We start from the raw sequence: 24854 nt of genomic DNA on the forward strand, positions 1-24854 counted from the left end.
TTTTTACAACAGCAAGCCCTGTTGTCACGTGTGTTTGCCTGTGGGTTGGGCCCCTGTGATAATGTCATGGCTGTTAGATGTTGCTCATGACAGCATTTCCAATTAAGTCACAAGTCAGGAATGTAGGAAGCTTGTCATTACAGAGTCCAATGAATCTGGTCTAATGCCGAGTACTGTCAACTCTGGATGGCTGTGAGTCTCCAGAAAGTTTTCTCCTCTAACTCTATTTGGTGATCCTTGGTATTTCCTCATGGTCTAGGCCCAAGACAGCTTAGCTTGCAAAATCAGAAGAGTTCAGGTGTAATCAGAATGAGGTGGCAGTATATTTTCTCCACTCTCCTGCCTGGCCACTTTGAATTGTCAAACAGTTTGGAATAGCATCTACAGTACTGTACTCTTTTGGCTAGCATTTGCAAAGTGTCAAAAACAAGTAAAATTGAACCCCCTTCACTCCCCACCCCACACAGAAAAGCCCTTTCTGCTGGAAAGGCATCCATTTCTGGTTAAAGTGGGGCTTGGCATCTAAAACTTGTGAAGCAAGTCAGCTATGTTCAGCGTGATGTTCTCTGTTGAATTTCAGCATACAATGACAAGATTGTTGCATTTCTGCGGCAGCCCAATATCTTTGAAATTCTACAGGAGCGACAGCCAGATCTGACTAGGAATCATTCACTCAGGTGAGCATGGGACTGATCTCTCTTCTCCACCACAAAAGTTTTTAGTTGTGCTTTTTTTGGTATGAGCAAAGTACAGCAGGCCTTATTTTAGGTGACCATATACAGTTGGGATTCAAACCTAGAAATAATAGTTAGGGGTTTTATTACTATTTGCACACATGTCAACTTGATGCAATGTTTCCTCTCCCTGGTGTGGAAGCAAGGAGGAGGTCAAAAGCTTTCTCTTGTTTATTTTTGTGTTGTATCTCAGTTATGGCTAAACTTAAGAATTATTTGTTGGAACAAGGCACAAAGTCTTAGATTTTGCTTTGGAGGAGGTAGCCGTGTTAGTCTGTGTAAGCATATCTGGTAAAATCCAAAGAAACAAGACAAGACAAGACAAAGGCATTTGGCACCTTAAAAACTATTATATTTTAATGTGAGCTATCGTGGATATCTCCACTTTGTCATACTTATGGAAACAGGATGAAATGTTGAATTAAATATCAGTTTCATACTAAATATTCATTGGCTCTTGGGTGGATGGTACATTTAGATGTGGTAATTTGTCTTATGTTGTTTTAGGGCTCAGTTGTAAAAAATTCCCAGAAAACAGACACCACGCCTGGGCAATGATGTATTCTTGATTTGTAATCATGATGTTCTAAAATGGCGACTTTACAATCTTCCACAGAGTATACTGGTAGATCAAAATGGTTGGAGACAGGTTTCCAACCATTTCAGTCTGCCAGGACACTCCATGGAAGATTTGCAAGTCACAATTTTAGTACAGAATCATTACAAATCAAGAATGCAAAGGGAAACTGCTGAGTTAAAATTTACATGCACAATGGACATCCATATAAGTGGACTGAATATAAGCCTAGGTTTCTTAAGTCATTCCCAAATGTAATACTTCTACTTTTGTCTACTTTCACTGTTATTTTCTTCTCAACTACCAAGCCCATCTCTCAGAACAAGGCTTGAAGGCAAAAAACTGTCAATATTCCCTACATTAACACATGGAATTTGTCTGCCATATTCTTTCACCTTTATATCTAATATTCTCTCTCTCTCTCTCTCTCTCTCTCTCTCTCTTGAATTTTAAGTGAATCCCTAGTCTTCAAACCCTCCTCCCCATCCCTGCTCTCTCTTCTCTCCCTGCATCTATGCCCAGTCTTAAAGTTTGTTTTCTGTCTCCTGAGGAATTTTCACAACAGAGCCTTAAAACAACATAAGCCAAATATCGCATCTAAATGTACCGTACACCCAGGAGCCAATGAATATTTATCATGAAACTGATATTTCATTCAACATTTCATTCTGTTTCCGTAAGTCTGATGAAGTGGACATGCCCATGAAAGCTGACATTACAATATAATAGTTAGTCTTTAAGGTACCACATGTTTTTGTCTTTGTTTTGTTTCTTCGGATTTTGCCTGTTAAACATTGCTTGTTTCAGTAAGCCCTAATTAAGTCAAGCTAGAGTTTGTCCAGGCTTGAACATAGTGCTAAACTGTGGTTAGTGAAAAGTTTAAATGAAAAACTCTGCTCCCGTTGCAGCTGCACCTGAGCAAAGGGGCAAGAAGAAGGATTTTTATAAACAATTATAGTCATCTGTGTTCTTAAGTCTGAATGCAGCCATGATTATTCATATTTCAGGGATGGCTTTCAGGACTACAGGAAGGAATAAAAATGAAGGGGTGTTTATATCAGGGTTTTTGTTTCATTTCAAATACAGTGAGCAACTGATGAGTACTGTGAAAATTACCTAGGCGCTGTCAAGACTCTGAATCCGAAGTGCTCTGTATAGTAGAGCAAGGCTAGAGTGCAAGCCAACCCTCGAAGTTGATGTGCCCCCACTCTCTCTTGTCCTCTTCACAGTCAGAGAGAGGAGCATCTCAGGCCTTTCACAACCAGCCATTTTTCTCACAGGGGCTTTGAAATAAATAAATAATCCTAAGCCAAACAACTGAAGTAGTCAAGGTTATTGCTCTTAGATCCAGGTATCTGAACTGGGAAATTTATTCTCTGCAAAGCTCTAAAGAGATCATTTTATTAATAGGAAAAAGAAAGCCAAAGACTAAAATGCAGAGAATTGGTCTCAGAGAACCAGAAGTGTAAGTGAGTGCAAGGCAAAAGCATACCTACAGTGTGGAGCAAAAGCATAACAGAACATACCATGAAGCCTGAAGTAGAAGAATGAAAAGTATAATTAAACAGCAAAGTTAACATTTTCATAGTAAAATTTCTCATTTGCTTTCAGTTGACCAATCAGACAAGTCAGAAGGTTCTAACATTTGCCTAGAACAGGGGTCTCCAAATATGGCCCGTGGGCCACATCTGGCCTGGCTTGCCTTTTTATCTGGCCCGGGTGGGCAGACGGGCATGTGTATGTGAAGGAAGGCGTGAGTGCGGGCATGCAGGTGTGCGCAGATGCACATACATGCACATTCCTTTGGCTCTCAAAAATGTGGAAAATATATTATGTGACCCTCACGGCGAAAAGTTTGGAGACCCCTGGCCTAGAACATTAGCATTGCTTCTTCGTATGGCACTTAAATTCCTCTTAAGGGACCCATCTGAAGTTGCTACACTAACAATCCTATTCAAGGATGCTTCAAACATAGAAGCAAACCCATAGGTGCACCTAAGCTCATCCTGATCCTGACTAACAAGCCTGCAGGCTAGAATGTAGGACCCCAAGAAGCCCAGGCAGCCTAAAGGTGTCAAACACAAAAGAGGTTCCTTGACAGACCAAACCAAAATAGAGTTTATGCAACTTTGTTGAAAGTAGTGTTTGTAATAGACTCTTTTTTTTTAGTATCTCTATGCTAAAACAACAGCTTTAACTGTGGAGGACAGAGTAAGATTATTCTCAAAATGTAGCATAGAACAGAAGGCAAGATAGGGGAGCCCCAGCCATCTCTTCAATAACACATAGAAGAACATTCAGTGGTTGCCACTCCATCTAGCCAGCAGTCAGCAGGGGCATCTGTCACATTGGTCTCTGATGAGGGAAGAAGGAACAGTGAAAGCAATTTTAGCTACACGAGTCTCTTTTGGCCCCATTAATTCGTTTTGAAATACTAAAAGTGTGAGGAATAGTGCCAGTGCAGCACTAAAAGGTGATCAACGAAACAAAAGGAAGTCCTGGGTGTGTCTGCATGAAGCCTGTACTTATAAAGAGGAGTGGCTTGGCCTTCAAAAGCAAAACAGAAAACAGCTTGGAACAGTTAATTTACTGGAATACCAAAACAGTGTAAATGTCTATTAAAACTGCTGATGGAAGGGAATTATCAGGTTACATTCATATTTAAAAACAAGTTTAAGGAGCTGGTAAAAAATGCACAGAAGGACAATACCTTTTAGACTTAAACACATGGAAGATTAACAAATCTAGTACAGCATAATAAATATGCACTTAGTAGAACTTTGAAACAAATGATCTTAAATGGCTGCTGATGCTGGTAATTCACTGGCTCCCAAAAAGACCTCAAAATAACCAGTTGGATGAAACATGTTGGACTGTTTTTAAGAAGCAAAAACTCATTTTCTCCCCAACCTCAGGATTCCATGTTTTCTTGCATATTAGGTTTCACAGGATGTTTCCATTTACTTTTGTTAGAATTTTTTGTGGTCTAGAGGCCACTTCTTCAGACGGACCTGGCCCACAGAACATGTATGCTCTAAAATATTGATCAGTCTTTAAGTTCTACAGAGTTTTTGTTGGCTTTGCTGAAACAGACTTGCACGGCAGTATCAAATCTGATGCAGCTCTTGGCTTAGATAGAACCATCTATGTGTTAGAAAATTGTTCTTATCTTAGAGTAAGATGCTCTCAGCATTTGGGGCAGAGCGAAGGCCAGAATGACAGAGAGGGTTTAGCAGAATATGTGTCAGTGCTTTCTTGTAAGTCTTCTCTGCATCTTGCAAAGCGAAATTTCCAGGATTCTCTTGATATTTGTGCTGTGTTTTAGGGGAGCAGGTGTACATATTTAAAACCGTTCTGTTTTGGAATAGCAATATCCTCTTCCAGGGCTCCTGCTGCTGCTTGGAATTCAAGGCCACAACTAGCATTAACTTGAAGGATTGATTCTCATTGGTCGGCTACCTTGAAGCAGCTTGAGCATCTGAGAGATGAAGGCAACAGGCAAAAAAGAAGCCATTCTTCCGAATATATTATTTAGGGGGGTGGGGGTTAGATGGATGAGGACTGATTGCTAGATTCTTCTTTTCATTCAGACATGGTGTGGCAAGTTGGACAATGGTGTCTGAAATACAGAGGGATAATCTAGAGGTCTACTTGATCTATCCAGTGTTTTTTCTTGCTGTCTTGGTATATATTAGTGTCTTATTTGCAAGAGACATTTTGGAGTACATTGTCTGCATCAACAGGGAGAAGATCCAGTTTATTCGGACTGAAGGAACTCCAGGGCTGGTGCGTTTATCCAGTGATGCAGACCTTGTCATGTTGCTAAGGTAAGTGGCAGTTTTCTGCAGTGAATTCCTTATACAAGATGCCTTTTTGTGAAAATGGCACATTGCTCTGCACTGATAACAGTGACCTTCGTCATCTCACCTTTCTTGGAAATGCAGCCAGGGGAACAGCAGCAGAGAATGCAAACGATGGGATTATTCATGCTAAATTTTAAAATGCCAGCTTATTTTCAATCAAGGATGGATGAATGGATGGAAATACATACATAGACACATGCACACATATCTTTTTCTGTCTGTATACACACACACACACACACACACACACACACACACACACACACACACACACACACACACATGTCTCTTCAGTCAGTCCTAAATAGCAGCCCAGTTGCATATGTAACGTCTTGTTATGTGATATAAAAAAAATGGAAATAGAAAAATGGTCACATTAACATTTTTGCATATCTACGCAAATACCTACATATTGATTATGCCTGAGTGTCCTGAGTGCACTTCATCATTCTTAACCCATAATTATTTGTTTTCCCACAAAGTTTTCACTTCTTCTGAAATTCCTTGTGTGAGGTTCACCTTTTCTGTCCACCCCAACCCTTAAATCAGTCTTAAAGAGCGACTCAGTTGCATGACTGAAGTCACCACCTGCTGGAAGTGGAACAAAAGCATTCAAGGAAATGGCTGAGGGGGTTGGGGCAGGGATCAAGAGCAAGCTGGACGCTGGCCTCAAAGAAAACGGAGTGTGTATATGTTGTTTTTCAAAACTGGGGATGGCTACATTGGCACAGCTGCAGCCTAGCAATGTGTGCAAAGGTGAGTTGCTCCCAAGAAAGTGAAGGGTAGGAGTGACGGGAGACTGCTAGAGGAGAAGAGGGCGGGCAGCTGAAGAGGAGGAGGCAGAACGTAAGCAGTAATAACTTGTGGAGAGAAATATGTTGGATAGGAACAAAGAAATGTAACACAAGATGATGGTGGTGGTGGTGGTGGTGATGATGATGATGATGATGATGATGATGATGATGATGATGATGATGATGATGATGAATGGCTCCAAGGATGTGCTGTTCTGTAAACTATGCACCTTCCTTGGAGGAAGACCTCCTGCTACTACTACTGCTACTTCTTTTTCTGTTGTTTCTCTGTTGAATTTTAGAGTGTACAGTAGTTTCCTTAAGACAGCATTTTGCTCTCCTGCACTCTTAAAGTAGGATAGTGATGCTAATGATAATAGGGGTGCTGTTGCTGCCATCTAACAGATTGGTGGGGGAAACCCCTGATGTGAATGTACCCTTGGTACCGTCATTTCTTTTTCTGACTGCAATTAGAAATGTATATGTGCCCAATGAAGCTCTTTGAAGGTGTGTGTGTGTGTTTGTTGTGCTTATGTGTGGAAAACCTGAAGTTCTTTTTTTTAATTGCTGTATTTCCCATTCTCCCACTATGTGCTTAGCATTTACACATTAGATTTCACATATGCATAGGGCTCAGGACGTTGAATTAAATAATGTGTACACCACATAATCAGACTCCCTTCAAGACTGCACCTGCCTGTACATTATAGCCTTTTCTATAGACCTTATATCCAAAGCATGTAAATTTGGTGTGCTGAGAAGGTGGAACTGGCAGGAATGATTATGCCTGGTGGATAATTTGCATCCAAGATGGTATGCATAGGTTTCCTGTCTGCCAGCACTGACTTTTTCCTGTCATCAGATCGTGTTGATTGTTTATGCCAGCCATAAGTGCAGTGATGTCAGTCACAGTGGTAAATTACCGCTAGTTGATGAATCACTACTTGTATTTGTTGTTATGCACTAGTTACATCACAAGAAACAAAAGCAGTGACTCCTCAACTATTACCAATTTGCTGATGTAGTTTTACATAATTGCATTTATACCACTTTAATTCACTGCTTTTTCCTAGCAGAATGTAAAATCTGATCCACTGTGGCCCTGAAGAAGTTTAACAGAACAGCACTAGATGTTCTTTGGCTTCAAGACATTGCAACTTATTGTTCTTACACTGTCAATTATGTCAATGCTAAACTGGGTTGAATTTATATATTATTTTGGTAGCTGAATGTCTTGGATTATTAATAACAAATATGAATACTAAATTCAGTCTGTGATTATTTTAGGTGAACATTCAATGTGTGATTATTGCTTTCTCTCAGGAATAATATTAAACCTAAACTTTAAAAAAGAGTGCCCCATGTTTTTTTCTCTCTGAAGGCAACAGCTCAATATACGTGTTCTGTAGTTGTCTTTTTACACCAGTTGTGTAAGAGGTATTTTATTCACCACCTGCTTGTGAATTCTTATGTCCCATTGTTCTCAATGGGGTAAATTCCAGCTTGTAATCACAAACCAGAGATTGCAGAGCGAGCGCGGAGCATTCCACCCATGGAGCTGTTGCACACCATGATTGCTAATAGGGTTCTTGGCCAGTGATTCCATTAGCAATAAAGTAGTGGCGGCCTTTATTTTTCCGTACTTAGAGGAGTGAAAGAGAGCACTTTTCTTCTGTATTTGAAATAACAATCAGCTCCGGCCTGATATAAAATTGCTCATCTGTTAGACATCTGTGATTGATTCTCATTTTTATTGAGGTCTATCTCAGTGGTTCCCAAACTTGGGTAACCCAAATGTTATTGGGTTGCAACTCCCAGAAACCCCAAGCAGGACATCAAGTGGTGAAGGCTCCTGGGGGTTGCAGTCCAAGAACACCTGAGTTACCTGAGGTTGGGTACCATGAGTCTAACATAATTTTGTTTTTCACTAATATGGTGGCTTGGATCCTGGGCACCCGTAAGCAAAACTCACCCCATGTCACCCTCTCACCTTGTGCTCCTTCTGTTAGTTCCAAAGGGTTGGGAAAGCCCGGCCATGGAAGTATCATGGGTGGTGATGGGGATGGGTGGGAGAAATTTGCCCTCTGCAAGCAGGATTCTTCAGTGAACATCGGGATTCTTCCAGTGGCCTGGTGATATTTTGTGATATAGCTGTTTCCAGCTAGAGTGACTGGAAGCCAAGACATGACAGGCTCGAAGACAGCACTTAACTCTCTTCCCAGTCATCCATCCACCAGCTAATTTTTTTTCTTCACAGGTTTCAGATGCACTTTGGCAACCATTTCAGGGAAGCCAGTTTGTCATTAGAGGGGACTGCCAAAAAAAGTAGTGCTCAAAGAAACATGCAAGTCTGCTGGTTTTCATTTGTTCTTATTTTCCTCCTAGTTTATTTGAAGAGGAGATAATGTCATATGTACCACCGCATGCCTTACTTCATCCCAGTTATTGCCAGTCGCCACGAGGCTCCCCAGTGTCTTCCCCACAAAACTCTCCAGGTGAGTCCGGTTGCAGTGGCCAGCAAGGAATTTAAAGAGTAAACCAGGTACGAGCTTTTCCCACCGATGTTCATAGCATTCCTCCAGAAAAAAAGAAACTGAATGCTTCTGCAGTTCAGACCATACTGACTCCGTATTCTGTATTGTTAGTATCTGCAGACAAGTGAATCGCTTTTCTCAAAAGCTTTTTCTTCTTAAGACATGAACATATTTGCAGTTGGTGGTATTCTGAACACATTAAGAGTTTTTAACTTTAATGAACAGCATTATTAACGTTTTATTTTTCTGTTAGTAGTACTGGAAAGATTAAAGAAGCAGAGGTTGTTAAGAACTATTTAAAAATCTTCCTTATATTTAAGAAATCTTAAATTTTAACTGAAATATATTTGTTCTCCATAGGCAAATGATGGTTGTCTTGATGGGTGGGCCCAAGTGCATTGGTAAATCCATCAGGGGACATGGATATCAATGGATACGGAGGAAGGCAGGTGACAAATCAGTAAAGCCTCCTGTTGAGAGGGGTGTTAGGTTAGCTGTTCCCCGTGTATTAAAGCATGTGAGCAGGAATAATTTTTCTTTCTTCCTTTAATACACATTTCTGTCTTGACATAATTCTGAGAATGGAATCCTACTAAAAGGAATCCTTTGTGAGTGTGGTAGATTCTGCTGGGGCTTAATGCCACTGGTTTCCTCTTGATGAATGAGAAAAAGTTGTCTGGGTTATTTCTTACATAATTGGGATGAGGTTGTGGACTTGAATGTGAATGATTCATAAATCACTGGATCCATGTACTGTTGTTTCTTCTTAGAGAACTTTGTCTGGCTGTCAAGGACCAAAGTCAATGTGTTGAATGTTGACCATAGACTTCAGTAGCTGTACAATTACTCCTTATTTGTCCCTAAGGAGTAACACAGGGAGGGAGAGACATGCATGAAGTCTATACATTTCATAATAACCCTTCTATTATTTTATTATTCTTAGGGGATTATTCTAATTGCCCCGGAAATTATTTGGCAGTGACAAATGAGTTTTAGTAAGAGCATGCCATGTGCTGAGAGAATAATTTTGTAGGGTTTTTTTTATGAAATGTGAGGCAATGTGTTCAAAAGTTAGTTGTCATATTGAGTTGTTAAGCAGTTCTTCAATAACACCAATACAAGTAAGAACTAGTTAAAGGTGTTCAGGGCACTCACACATGTCAACCATCATCAACAAAATGGTAGGTCTTATTACTCTTGTCACAGTGCATTTGTATGTGTTAGTACAACATATTCTCAGAATTATGTTGGACTGAAAATGCATTGAAGGAAAGAAGTACAATGATTGCAGCTCATATGCTTTAGCACAATAGGAACAGAAATAAAATATGGAATGTGACTAGGTATAATAGCTAGCTTGAGTGGGTGCAGTAGCATTGTGTACCATCAGTCTAGGGATCAGATTCCTTCCCCACAGATCAGCTGGAGTCTGCACACAACCACCATCACTGCTGTGTTTACAGCAATAGTAACAATTAGCTCCCCCACCCCTTGCATCAAAACAAAATGCAGGAATATGTGCACCTTGTTTCTCAGTCTAATATTTTTATTCAGCATTTTTAAAAAATATTTTAACTCCGCCTTTCTCCTTAAAAAGGACCCAAGGCTTACATCATTAAAAATATATTAAAAACTAAAAGTAGTATATTATTCAAATATTTAGCTGTCGAGCAGTGTAGATATTCAAACAGGCTTTGGCCATCACATTTTTTAAAAAATCATTGATTCTTGTTTTTGTATTTATTATAAGCAACTCCAAAAACTTTCTTTTACGGGGTATAAATGTTTTAAACTAGTTAATGCACTGGGAAGTATAAGTGGAGATTTCTGATCACAGTTTTCTATTACACTATTTTTAGTCTTTTTCACAATAATGAAATACCTCAGGCTCAAGGGTTATTTTTTTTTCCCTAAGAGATTGCTACATCTGGACTGTAATGAGAATCACAGCCATTGTTATGGCACATAAAATAAAAATGTCAAATGTTTTTGGAAACCAAAAATAGTGTTGTTCTCAAGTAGTTGACAAAACCACTTTCATTTTCTTTTTCCTTGTCCTTTGGTTCCATTGTGCCAACCAGACTGAGGTTAATTCCCTTCTTTGTTGACACACTAGCAAGACTATGAGCTGCTTGTGTCTTCTGGGGTCTTGTAAATGGAGTTTTAGTTTATCAGCAGTTCTCTGACCTAGAGCTTCTGGAGTACTTTTATATCACAAGTATTAAGGACAGCCATAATATTATGTCACACTTTTCTGATTTGGATAGTATGTACTGTGTGGTTGCTCACCAGTTGTAAACATTGGGGTGGTATGAAGCACTGTGGGAGCATCTCACCATCAGAAGCAAAGTTACCCTGAAAGCTGAGGGAGTGGGTTTTTGACTACCCAAAAAAGAGCAGCCGTCATGAAAAGAATTTTTCTGGGTAAGAAGGAAGGTTATGCCTGGTGGGAAATGTCTTGAAAAGTCAGGTTTGTACAAGGGAGTTAGAGGTTAGTGAGATGGTATTGAAGCCAGAAACTTGTTGTGTGAATATATCTTTTTTCAAATTGGCAAAATACTGGTTAGGATTGTCAGAATTGACTTGACAGCATGTGAGTACAGTAGTAATCTCTCACATGGGGTGGATGTTCCTGAAAGCCTCTTCAAATAAGTTCCATTTTAACATGTTTCCTGAAGGATAGAAGGGAGGAGTCTTGGCAGAGATCCATCAGCAGTAAGTGCCAGAATCTTGTGACGACCACCAAGAAGAGTCCCAGTTCCTTCTAGTCATTTTCTGGGCCTCCCTTTCCAGGGAGTCTTCTCTTCTCATGAGATGGCCAAAGGATTGGAGCCTCAGCTTCAGGATCTGTCCTTCCAGTGAGCACTCAGGCTTGATTTCCTTCAGAACGGATAGGTTTGTTCTCCTTGCAGTCCAGGGAACTCTCAAGAGTCTCCTCCAGCACCACAATTCAAAAGCATCAATTCTTCAGTGGTCAGCCTTCTTTATGGTCCAGCTCTCACTTCCATACATCGCTACTGGAAAAACCATAGCTTTGACTATGCAGATCTTTGTTGTCAAGGTGATGTCTCTGCTTTTTAAGATGCTGTCTAGGTTTCTCATTGCTTTCCTCCCAAGAAGCAGGCATCTTTTAATTTCGTGGCTGCTGTCACCATCTGCAGTGATCATGGAGCCTGAGAAGGTAAAATCTGTCACTGCCTCCATATCTTCCCCTTCTGTTTGCCAGGAGCTGATGGGGCCAGTGACCATGATCTTAGTTTTATTGATGTTGAGCTTCAGACCATTTTTTTGTGCTCCCCATTTTCAACCTCATTAAGAGGTTAATTCCTCCTTATTTTCTGGCATCAGAGTGGTATCATCTGCGTATCTGAGGTTGCTGATATTTCTTCTGGCAATCTTAATTCCGGTTTGGGATTCGTCCAGTCCAGCCTTTCACATGATGTATTCTGCATATAAGTTAAATAAGCAAGGAGACAATATACCGCCTTGTTTTACTCCTTTCCAAATTTTGAACCAATCATTTGTTCCATATCCAGTTCAAACTATTGCTTCCTGCCCCACATATAGATTTCTCAGGAGGTAGATAAGGTGGTCAGGCACTCCCATTTCTTTAAGAACCTGCCATAGTTTGCTGTGGTCACACATCTTTCTGGTATAATTCCTGTGTGTATTCTTGCCACCTCTTCTTGATGTCTTCTGCTTCTGTTAGGTCCCTGCCATTTTTGTCCTTTATCATGTCCATCTTTGCACAAAATATTCCTTTAATATCTTCAATTTCCTTGAACAGATCTCTGGTTTTTCCCTTTCTATTATTTTCTTCTATATCTTTGCACTGTTCATTTAAGAAGGCTCTCTTATATCTCCTTGCTATTTCCCTTCTCTTCTCTGCTATTTGTAAGGTCTCATTGGACAGCCACTTTGATTTCTTGCATTTCCATTTCTTTGGGATGGTTTTTGTTGCTGCCTCCTGTACAGTGTTACGAGCCTCCATCCAAAGTTCTTCAGGTACTCTGTCCACCAAATCTAGTTCCTTAAATCTGTTCTTCATTTCCACTGTGTATTCATAAGGGATTTAGTTTAGATTATACCTGAGTAGCCCAATGGTTTTTCATATTTTCTTCAGTTTAAGCTTGATTTTTGCTATGAGAAGCTGATGATCAGAGCCACAATCACTCCAGGTCTTGTTTTTACTGACTGTATAGAGTTTCTCCATCCTTGGTTTCAGAGAATATGTTCAATCTGATTTCGGTATTGCCCATCTGGTGATGTCCATGTTTAGAGTCGCCTCTTGTGTTGTTGGAAAGAGTGTTAGTGCTGACCAGCTTGTTCTTTTGACAAAACTCTATTAGCCTTTGCCCTGCTTCATTTTGAATCCAAGGCCAAACCTACCTATTGTTCCTTTTATCACTTGACTCCCTACTTTAGCATTCCAATCCCCTAGAATGAGAAGAACATCTTTCTTTGGTGTCAGTTCTAGAAGATGTTGTAAGTCTTCATAGAATTGGTCAATTTCCGCGTCTTCAGCATCAGTGGTTGGTGCATTAACTTGGATTACTCTGATGTTGAAAGGTCTGCCTTGGATTCGTATTGAAGTCATTCTATTATTTTAGAGATTGTATCCCAGTACAACTTTTCCCACTCTTCTGTTGACTATGAAGGCTACTCCCTTTCTTCTACGGGATTCTTGTCCACAATAATAGATATGGTAATCATCTGAATTGAATTCGCCCATTCCCGTCCATTTTAGTTCACTGACGCCCAGGATGTCAATGGTTATTCTTGCCATCTCCTGTTTGACCACATCCAGCTTCCCAAGGTTCATAGATCTTACATTCCAGGTTCCTATGCAGTATTTTTCTTTGCAGCATTGGACTTTCCTTTCACTTCCAGGCACGTCCACAGCTGAGCATCCTTTTGGCTTTGGCCCAACCATTTCATTAGCTCTGGAGCTACTTGTCCTTGTCCTCTGCTCTTCCTCAGTAGCATGTTGGTCGCCTTCCGACCTGAGGGGCTCATCTTCCAGCATCATATCTTTTAGCCTTTTGTTTCTGTCCATGGAGTTTTCTTGGCAAAGACACTGGAGTGGCTTGCCAGTTCCTGTTCCAGGTGGATCACGTTTAGTCAGAACTCTCCACTATGACCTGCCCGTCTTGGGTGTCCCTGTACAGCATAGCCCATAGCTTCTCTGAATTACTCAAGCCTCTTCGCCACGACAAGGCAGCAATTCCTGAAGGGGACAATCTCTTATTACTGTTACTGAAATGATAGTACATGTTGTCTAACTGTACATGGACGCCAAAGAGACCCTAGTTATTTTGATAAAAATAGTCATAAAACACTTATGTCATTTTTTTCCACCAGTGCAGCCCTACCTGGACAGGAAATCCCTGACTACACTTGCTAATGCACTGGCTATCGTGAGGATTGATTACTGTAATACACTCTACATGAGGCTGCCTTTTAAGGCAATACGGAAACTACAGCAGGTGCAAAATGCAGCAGCCAGGTTGATTTCAGGAGCTTCTAAATATGACGACATCTCCCCAATTCTAGCAAACTTGCATTGGCTCCTGGTCTGCTTCCATGCCAAATCCAAGAATCTAAGACTAATTTATAAGGCTCTAAACAGTTGGGAACTTAAGTACTCTCCCTAAGATCTTCTACCTGCAACATAGGATCAGGAAAAGACCCTGATGTTGTGAAAGTGTGAAGGCAAGAGGAGACGGGAATGACAGAGGACGAGATAGTTGGACAGTGTCATCGAAGTGACCAACATGAATTTGACCCAACTCTGGGAGGCAGTGGAAGACAGGAGGGCCTGGTGTGCTCTGGTCCATGGGGTCACAAAGAGTCGGATACGACTTAGCAACTAAACAACAATAAGAGATTGTGTATATGCATGTGTATGACTGGTACTGTAGTATATGTTACCTGGCCTGGTTGCTAGTTTTGGCAGAAAGGCAAGATATAAAAATAATGAAAATAAATTAATTCCCACAAAGCTTAGATCTTGATGCTAAGATTTTAATTAAAGTATCTTTTCCACCTTATTATTGGAGGGTGTGTGTTTTTTACACCATGTAACTGGATTAAAATACCCCATTTTAAAGATTTAGATGCCAGCCAGTGCTTCTGGCATGCAGGACTTGTTTCTCTGCAAGACATAGTTTTGAGTTGTTTCAAAGCTCTCCAAACTCTGTTTTGACCAGAGGTAGGGCAGCAGAACCAAAAGGGCTTGAGAAAGTCTCTGCCAAACCACTTTGAGCTGTTTCAAAAAACAAACAACAAAAAAAAAAACCCCAAACACACACAATCACACGATTGTTAAATTCAGCTAAATGGCTAAATTCAGCCACACAGGGCTATCCTATATAGCATGTCTATTCCAAAACAAGTCTTACTTATTTCATTGGGGTTTCATCCTTAGGAAACGTGCATAGAAGGGCAGCCTGAATTCTGTTCCTATTTTGTTCTGTTTCTATATTTCTTCCCATCGACCTCTTGTTACCAGGCAGAACTCATTAGATCTCCTTCCCTTTTCTCTTTCCATCCATCCTTACAATTTCAAAATAATATGTTATTGCTTAAAAAAAAATCCAGTACAGAAATAGGCAAGACGTTCTATACCAGTCTGTAGAAGGAATTAACAACTAGTGGCATTACTGCTGTCAGTTTACATCTTCCTCCCCGCCCCCCAAATATTCATTCTTGCTTTTGAGCTGCTTGCTTTACTTGCACATATATTATGAATAAACAAAAGGACATTCATTTTGTGTATGAGGCTGTTACCATTCCTCAGATTTGATATTTTGGAAGTTTTGAGAATCCAGGAGTCAGAAAAGTTGTACAAAGGAACTGAATTGGGGTCAACCAGTTAGGTATTGAAGGCTTCTGTGTTTCTAAACTTTGAAATGACATAGGAAGTGGCTTCATTAAAGTTTCTCTTGCTAAGCTGTGGCTTGCTTAGCAGATTTCCTTAATAAGCTATAGCAATAACCATCAATGCAGTGAATGTGGGTGGATGTGGCTTTTTTTTGTTTCCACGCAGATCTCTTTTGAGGCCTGGGGGTGAGCTTTCAAATGAATTATGGATTTTATCACATGTTATTATATAACAGAGGAGTAGCTGAAAGTATTTATATTTTTGTGTAAAAGTGGCAGTTTACTTATTTGTGCTTTTTAGTACTTTCACAGTTGTTTAAATCAGCATAGTTCTGATTTTTTTTGAAAGGAACATTACTTTTGCAAGTGTAATTTCTGCACGGCTACTCAAAACTAAGCCACATAGGGGGGTTTGTAAATAGGACTGTAACATTTAATGTTTAAGAACAGCTTTTTCATGTTTGAAGCTGCAATCCTGTACGTGCTTATGTGTGAAAAAGTCCCATTCAAATTGGCTGGACTTTCTCCTGACTAGGAGAAAGTTTGCACCATAACTGTGTATGTTTCAGATGTTTATATGTATTTTAATAGTACTGTATATATTCTACTTCATTCACATAGATGTATTCAAATGCAAATCCACATTCTTCAAGCTGAACAAAGACATTGCTTGTGAAATTATGAATATGAAATTCAGCAGTGGAACTTATATCATTTAAGGCTGATGATCTATTCAGCTGTTGTGTTTTTGTTTGTTTGTTTTTGTTTGTTTTTTAAATTTAAATTTTCTGCTGTTCCCCCCAAAGGCCTGCAGCAATCTTGGAATCCCTTTTGTCAGGAGGGGAACTGTTGGGTGCCATGGAATGGTGGGAGTCTTCAGTTTCCAAAAGGCACCACCACTAGGGCAATGATTTTTGGAAATTGGACTTCCCCTCATCAGGGTAGAGGAGAAATCAGAAATTTTTAACTTCTTAAAAAACCTACCATAGCTGATGACATTATCCAATTTGACTTAAGGATTTAATGGTTTCTTTTCTCTCTCTGATCGCAAACAAAGAACTTACAACACTGTGTCTGCATTAATAGGACTCAAACAGTATGTTTACACAAGCAAGATACCTTCTTTGCTATTGTGTATCAACCTAGTTCATTTATGGGTCTGAAATCACAATGAGGTAGTGTTGGTTGACTTCAGATTCCTACGATTCCCCATAGTTCACCTGTACGAAAATATACAGAATGAGAACTCATACTCAAGATCTGTCAACAGTTCACACATAACTATTTCCTCCTCTCTGATCCCAAACAAGGACTCCTGTTTATACTCCTCTTAGCTGTGCCTTCTTTGCAAAGTATTCATTGTAACCGAAATCATAATCCTGGGAGAAAAGCAGGTTTCTACCATTACTTGGCTGGTGGTCTCCTGGTTTTCCATCTGCCCCCATATTATTCTTTCCATCTTTCTCAGTGGAGCATTTGAGAGCATCACATTTTCATTCATTTGGCCTTGAGTATTTCTAAGCTATATATGTTGTGTTTCCGATGTCGTTGCAGGTACTCAACGTGCTAATGCTCGAGCTCCAGCTCCATATAAGAGAGATTTTGAAGCCAAGCTGAGAAATTTCTACAGGAAGCTAGAGACGAAAGGCTACGGACAAGGCCCAGGGAAACTGAAGTAGGCAGAGAAACAGATTTTTTTTCCTGGGATGTCAGAAAGGGATTCATAAACAACATTAATGTTCTCTATTGAGGAATAATCATTGCAATTGCAGAACATAGTTTTGACAAACACTGCACCAGTTAGTAGCCTTTCAAGCAGGGCAGCCTTACCATCAGCTAAAGTGAAGCTACTGCCTTGGGAGAGAGATGCCATGGGGAGAGCAGGAGTGGCCTCCCGGCTGTCTCTTCTGAGTCTTCTTTCCATTCCCCTTTGTTGAACAAAGAAGCCTGTGATTCACGTCCTGTCATGGTCTCCCAAGCTACGTGGCCTGCTGCTTTTGGGATGAGGAAAGATCTGTCCCATCACCAGTACTAAATTAAGATACATCTGGAATTCTGTTTATGAAATGGAGGGTGGAGACCATCTGGTTCCTTACCTTAGTCGGCAACATTTCTTAGGCTGGCCATGCACTCAAGCATTTGGACTCTGTTGCTCTGTCCCTTCTTATCCCAGAAAGGAATTTTGGGTTGGGTTTTTCACATAACTCTTTTACTTCCTTCCACTGTGTATGTTAACGAATCTTCCGATCAGTGCTGGTTGTAAATTTGGGGATGATGTAGCATCAGTGTTTGTAGTCCAGACCTTTAAGGTGCTTCTGCCTGTACTGAACCCTGCTGGAGCATGAAACGGACAGGGACCAGCCCTGGCTGAGTTGCCTATACAGGCTTTTTTCTCTCTTAGGAGCGTGCCCATCTGTCTTGGTAGAAAATGTATCCACCCTTATCTGAAATATTTTGGAATGTTGGTGGAAGCCCAAAGAAAGTGCAAACTGAATGAATCCAAAGAAATACTTAACTGTTGTTGAACCTGTTCAGAGATTAGAATGAGTACATTGTGCAGAGATAAAGCAACTCAGGGAATCTAAATAATAACCAGGGCTGGAGGTGGGAGAACATGTCAACCACACCTTGTCATTGTCTCAATTTTGCAGATTGATAATCCGGAGAGATCATTTGCTGGAAGATGCCTTCAACCAAATCATGGGTTACTCAAGAAAAGACCTGCAAAGAAATAAACTATATGTCACCTTTGTGGGAGAGGAAGGGTGAGTAGAAAAGGGAAGTAGCCACCAATACCGTGTGCAGTTTACATTATGCTTTGCAGCTGTGCTCAGATATTCAATTGTGCTCTCTGTGGTCTAGAGTGAAAAGAGGAAGGATTATAGACAGGAAATGCTTTGTATAAACCTAGAACCAACAGCTGTTCAGAAATATTTTATCCTGTTGGCATGTGGTCTACTTGTTTGCAAAGCATCAGTTGCTGGGTGCACACATTAAATGCTTTCCATATCTGATTCATTAGAAAGGGCTCAGCCCTGCATATTTTTGGGTGCTCCCTGCTCTCACTGTAGCTAACAGAATTAAAAAAGAAAGTTGCTTCAAAGAGCTGAAATTGATGTTGCTGGAAAACCTGTACTGTTGTTGACATTTCTCACTGCTGTTGCAATAGATGCTTAGGCACCAGACAGGGAAAAGCTTGAAACAGAAGTGGAGTCCTTTGGGAATCTGGGCAGGTTAAACCTGCATTTGGACATTCTGCCTCACAGAATGACAGCTGCAAGGGGCGAGGGGAAGGAGAAGGCTGTGCTCATTGGCGCCACCCTGGCCCTGCACCCTTTACTGCATTGGACAGTAATGTCTGAGATGGGGAGTTTGCTCCCTGTGTGTCTAGGATATCAGAGGCAGTGGTGATTCTGTCAGAACAGCTATTAAGGAGATCCCCTGATATCACTGTTCTCTCCTTACACTGTCCCGCGACTCTCCACCCTCTTGTGAAGCTGAATTTTAAACTTTCCATTTTGAAAAAAATTAAGCTCCATTGAAATGCAAAACTTTGAACTCCAGTAGTGAGAGAAAATGGTGGGCAAACAGCAAAAAGCGGTCTCCCCCCCCCCCCCGAGATTCTTTTTTATTTATTTAATATTTCGGATGCATATTTTAGTTTGAACTCTATCAAGAGGGTAAATCTCCAGCTGCCGTTTCCATCTCATTTTTTCTTGGTTTTAGGAAAAGAAAAGGAAAAAAAAAACACTCAACCACTCCTCCTCCCTGTCGCCTTGCAGTACCATAGAGGCAGGATGTAATAGTCTTCACATTGAATAAGACCTAATGTGAATGTTGTGTCAAGAAGATTGATGTTTATCATCTGGGAATGGCATGAAACCACTTCATTGGCAAAACTAAATGCTGTAGTAATGAGTAAAGTAGCTCCAGTGAAAGTATGGAATGTTCCCCATAATATAATTGGAGCAGCATGAATCTGCTTAAAGAAGTTCACAGTCATACCAGTTAGCTGAAATACCCATACATTTTTCTTCTTCACTGTCTCCTTATTTAAATTACCGAAGGAAACCTCTCATCTTTGAGCCTTTTTAGAAGAAAGAGGAATGACAGGGCACCTAAAAATAAAATGTCAAATTAACTTTGGAAAGAAGGCCACGGGAAACACATAATCACAGCTTCTTATTAGAAAAAAAAATTCCACTGCCCATGAATACTTACGCAAGGAGAGCAGTGAACCGCTAAGTTCTTTCTGACTGGACTTTTAGAAAGATTGTGTGATTCAAGGTACATTGAGAGGCCTCACCATTACAGTTTGCCTCGTGGCTCAGACCAGAGCACAAAGTGGGTTGTTCTATGTATGTTTTAACAAATCTAACATCATGCCCTAGTATTTCCATGCAGGAACAGTAAACATCTGTTCCTGCAGCTGTTATCTGCAAATGTTGCCTCTCTTTGGCCTTTCCCGAGTCTTGTGTCAAGTCTCGATTACCAGCTGTATGAATGGAGCTGCAGAGAGCAGCTAGACCTCAAGTCTTCATGTTTGTCATTGGCAAGCCAGATTCATTCTGACATTGATTCTTGGCAAGTGTGTGTTGGGAGGGCAGTTATAACATTGTGTGTTTAGTCGTTTAGTCGTGTCCGACTCTTCGTGACCCCATGGACCAGAGCACGCCAGGCCTTCCTGTCTTCTACTGCCTCCCGGAGTTGGGTCAGGTTCATGTTGGTTGCTTCGCAGACACTGTCCAGCCATCTCATCCTCGGTCGTCCCCTTCTCCTCTTGCCATCACACTTTCCCAACATCAGGGTCTTTTCCATAATGTTATAACATTAGGCACAGGTGATTCAGTCTGTTTCTGGTACTTGGGTATTTGGGGTTTCTAGGTGTAGCGGAATGCCAAAAGGTGACATCATTCCTGCCTGTCCATTACAGGAGCTCAAGGGGGAGGAGCCAAGGATAGAGCAGGAGGGGCGGAGCCAGAGAGACAGTTAGGGAGTTGAGAAGACAGTTAGAGAGAGTTAGGGACAGTTGGAGATGGGGAATGAGAGTTAGGGTTTAGGAGAACGAAGGAGAGGGTTAGTGAATTGAGAGATATTGATTGAAAGCAAGAGAGATATTGATTGACAGCAAACATGATCCAATACGTATTAACACCTGAAACAGTTCATATGTGATGTACCTTTTGATTTGTTTGACAATAAAAGAATATTTAATTAAAACTCTGCTTCCTAAGTTCTATAACCCTCAGTGTTGGCAGCACCTGTGACATAAGTTGGTATTTGGAGAATACCTGGTGGCAGCGTGAAGGGCGTGTACCTTTGTGAGATCCAAATAAATAGGGGCAACAAAGGGTAGATTGCCACACTAGGCTCCCTAGAATGTCTGTGAATTGATCAGCTCTGTTGCAGTCAGGAGAACCGCCCCAAAGGAAAGGCTGTGCATAGTAACTCAGACAATAGATCTGTTTTGCCATTCACTGACATGAGTAGTGACTATGCGGTTTCAGTAGCAGCCACACCTTATGGCATGCCCCATTGCAAGCTCACACAGGAGAAGGCTCTGGCTGAGTTATCCTTTCTCTTCTTTCCAAACACAGAAAGAATGGCAATGACATAAGCGTGCTGCTGATGATTAATAGCATCCTTCATTTTTAAAAAAAAGTGAAGGGAAGAAATATTACTGTATTGGTATGTGGGAGTCCCAAAGGAGTTGTTTTCATTGATGGGTGTCAGTAAATGGGTTTGTAGTATATGCCTTTATTCACTTTCACAGTTATGGAATGAGTCACTGTGAAGCAGACCAACTTGTCTGCTCCTGAAATGATCAGGGAGAAAATATTTTTGCTTCCTGCCCTATGTTTCAACCAACATTACTCACTTTACATAGTTCAGTCCTGTAAATGCTTATTTACAAGTAAGCCCCACTGGGGTTTGTTATAACAAAGTCTGTTGGTATATCAATGGTAAATGATGTAATTTTATAAAAGAACCCACCCTTTTTACTCTTCCTGACCATCTAGGTATAGAGTTACATTTCATTTGTACCAGTTTCTTGATTTCTGCATAGAAGCAAAGCATATTTTGCTTACTCTTCGCCCTTCTTTGTTTCTTTATAATATTTTTACCCCACCTTTTCTCCTTAAAAAATTCTAAAGTGGCTTATGTCATTAGAAGACAATACAGTATTAAAGTTAACAACAGTGAGTGTACAGATACGAAAAAGGAGCAACAGATCCCATACTAAAAAAAAAACATAAGCAACACCAAAACACACTCAAAGCCGTAAGGTACAGCAATCCATTTTTAAAAAATCCACCAAGTGAGTCAGTCACTCAGAGAAAGGCTGCCTGAAGAGAAAGGTCTTTGCCTGCTTGCGGAAAGATAGCGAAGATGGGGCCAGCCTGGCTTGTGGGAGGGAATTCCAAAGTCTAGGAGCAGCGACAGAGAAAGCTGTCACCCGTATCCCCACCAAACACATCTGTGAGGGTGGTGCAACCTAGAGAAAGGCCACCCCTGATGATCTTAACACTCGAGGAGGCTCATAAAGGGAGATACGATCCTTGGGAAAGCTTGGGCCCAATTCGTTTAGGGCTTTACAGGTTAGAACCAACACCTTTATTTTATCATTTCTTTCTTGGGTAGATGGTAAAAGAGCTGCAGTATAAGAACTTCTATAGAATAGTATGGCAGAAGAGCTCGCTTAAGGCAAAGGCAGGAACAACGCTCTCCTCCCCACCATCCTTCTCATTGCCACTATACTCTCCCATTTCCTCTTCGTTCCCCTACCACTTTCCTGCTGCCATCCTGACTTACCTCCCCACTCATCCTCTCAGCACACACCTAGCACTGCCTGCTCACACGTTTTCCATGTGAAGGTGCACCAGCCACGGCCAGAGCAGGCTAGTCTGGCACAGGGAGGTGGCAGCCACACAAAATGGCAAGCATGTCTTGTGCAGAACTGGTGCTCTGAACGAAGGTGGAAAGCACTGGCTCTGTGAAAAGTCCTAAGGGATAATTAGGTCAGGGAGAAATCCTGACACACAAGGAAGAAGCAGAAGGATATTGTGTGGGGTTTGCATCCTACTGCCTGAAGTGACCGTCATATGTAGAGTTTACTGAGCCCTGCCTAACTGTTTCAATATCTACCCACTGTCTTTGCAAATTCTGCAAAGGCACATGGCAGGATGGAGGGGGATGGTTGACCCCCTTGGTATTCATTCATTGCACCTCTGGCAATAGACAGAAACTCAGCTAATTGAGATTCAAGGGAGGTTGGAAAGAGTAGAGCACTTGATCATTTAGAAATAAGCAAAAGGAATGCAACTCTGCCCAAGTGTCCAAAATTAGGTACTAAAATTTAGCAGCAGGATGCGAGGTGTGAAAAAAAAGTACCCTACATATGAAACAGGAACATTTAATTCAAGTGATAAAGATAAATCTGCTTCTGATTCCAGAAATCCAAGAACACAGACTCTGTGCCCAGGGTTGAAGAAGCACGTGACATACATGCACAGAGATCATCAGAGAGACACCTGATGATATGAAGGTAGCATGTGGACCTGCCTTTTAGAATCAGTATCACATAGTAATTTAAGAAGCTGGCTGGATAGCTCAGTGGTTCAAGAGTCTGGCTGCAGAGCCAGAGTTTTGCAGTTTTAATCCCCACAGTGCCTCTGAGGAGGAGAGTCAGCCTGTATGGCTTTGGGGGCAGGGGCGAGCTGCAGAGTCCCAGGGTGCCCCCAGAAGAAGGGAATGGGAAACCAGTTTTGAGTATTCTCTACCTGGAAAACCTTGGAAAGGGTTGCCATAAATCAGAATCAGTTTGGTGGTCCATGATGATGATAATAATAATGATAATGTAAGAGGACTGTGCGCCATGTAACTCAGGTGGTCTGGGGCTACTCATAGCACACTTCCTATGAAATTTCACACCTTCTAGGCTTGATTAAATGCAGCTGTGGAAGTACGGAAAATACAGTGGTGCCTCCCACAGCGAGGTTAATCCGTTCCAGATTAACCCTCGCTGTGTGAAAGCATCGTTGAACGGGGCAGGAAAAGCCATTGGAACACATCAAACATGGTTTAATGTGTTCCAATTGGGCCGAATACTCACCGTTCAGCGATGTTTTCCTATGGCCGGCAGCCATTTTCGCGCCCTCCCCTCGCTTAACGAGGGCACAAAAACGCTGTGCAGAACAGCTGATCGGTGGGTCGCAAAGCGAAGGTCGGTAAGCGAACTGCTTACCGACCTTCGCTCTGCGATTTTCGCCCATTGGGGCCGTTGCTCTGCGATCGCATTAGCGATCGAAAAAACGTCCCCGTAGAGCGAATTCATCGCTCTACGGGGCACTCGTTGTGTGAGGCACCACTGTAGGTTCTTTTTTTCTGGGGTGTAAATGTGGTATGGAAACCTGAATTGTACATGTATAGTTCTTAATATGGCTTAGTGGCTAGTTATATAAGCAAGAAGATATAACGTAGTAGCAACGTAGCAACTCAAACAGGAAAGAGTTGCTGAAAATAGTACTTTTTCTCTAGCTTTGGTCTCCAAATAATTTTGTACTTCAGTTCACAGAAGCCTTGAGCCAGCGTGGCCAGTGGTAAAGTATTTTGGGAATAGAAATCCAGAGTTGTTGGAGGCAAAGTTCAAAACACACTGTCTTGAAGGGCAGAAATCTTGTACATCATCACTGACTGCACCTGAATTTGTGTTTTTCTCAGTTTTCAGATATGAAGACTGTTTGGGCCTTACCAGTTATGGCACCATATTTACAAAGGGCAGTTCCTCAGAAGAGGCTTTGCCTTTTCTGTTTCTGCAAATAAATATAAATCATGATATTTTCTTAAGCTCTTCACCAGGGGGTATGTTATGTGGGCAAGCAGTACCTCTGTTACTGTTAGGGTGTTTTTTTTAAAAAAAACCATATACATTACCCCTGTCGTCTGCTTCTACATTGTTTATTTTTACTAAAGAGCAGAATCTAGATTCATTAAGTAAGGAAATGCTTGTCTTGTTTTAACTTCTTCTCCAAAGCTAGGAATTTAGCCTAAGGGCTAGAAGGGGGACAGGGAGGGTTTTGTTTTTCAAGCATGCAGTTCAACACATAATGTCCGCTTGGAGATAAAATGCATGCAGTTGGAAAGCTGATAGGTGTGGGGTTGATGAAATGGGGAAAATTAGGCATGTGATGTAGGTAAGAAGTTAGAACGAGATATAAAACATGAGCATTCAGAAACCATTGTTGTAGTGTGAAAAGTGGAGAAGAACTACATTTATTGTGAATATAACATACAAATCCCTATGTTTTGAATTGTCCAAATTTTGGCAGCAGAAGTGTGATGAAGCAGGGGGAAGTAAGTTACTCTACACAGTGGCTAAAATCCTGTTCATAGCATAAGCCAAATTATAACTTTTAGTCTCTTCTTGTCTCATAAATAAAACATCTCTACCATGATTCTCTAGGGCATGG

The 24854-nt window shown here is 41.1% G+C and overlaps 1 protein-coding gene and 1 long non-coding RNA gene across 3 annotated transcripts in view; both read left to right on the forward strand.

Annotated features, from left to right (window-relative positions):
• Positions 1-24854, forward strand: part of HECW2 (HECT, C2 and WW domain containing E3 ubiquitin protein ligase 2) — a 226834-nt gene that overhangs the window by 177444 nt on the left and 24536 nt on the right. For both annotated transcript variants that reach the window (XM_072979546.2, XM_078380164.1), the window contains exons 17-21: positions 581-677; positions 5055-5138; positions 8354-8463; positions 16939-17059; positions 18036-18149. In XM_072979546.2, the coding sequence (XP_072835647.2) occupies positions 581-677; positions 5055-5138; positions 8354-8463; positions 16939-17059; positions 18036-18149 (526 nt within the window). The remainder of the gene's footprint in view (positions 1-580; positions 678-5054; positions 5139-8353; positions 8464-16938; positions 17060-18035; positions 18150-24854) is intronic.
• LOC144584289 (uncharacterized) lies at positions 19322-20604 on the forward strand. The gene is made up of 2 exons (XR_013538446.1): positions 19322-20003; positions 20219-20604. It is a non-coding gene; the product is annotated as an uncharacterized LOC144584289 (long non-coding RNA).

The sequence above is a fragment of the Pogona vitticeps genome, chromosome 1 (genome assembly GCF_051106095.1).
Source record: "Pogona vitticeps strain Pit_001003342236 chromosome 1, PviZW2.1, whole genome shotgun sequence".
In the NCBI taxonomy this organism is placed as follows: Eukaryota; Metazoa; Chordata; class Lepidosauria; order Squamata; family Agamidae; genus Pogona; species Pogona vitticeps.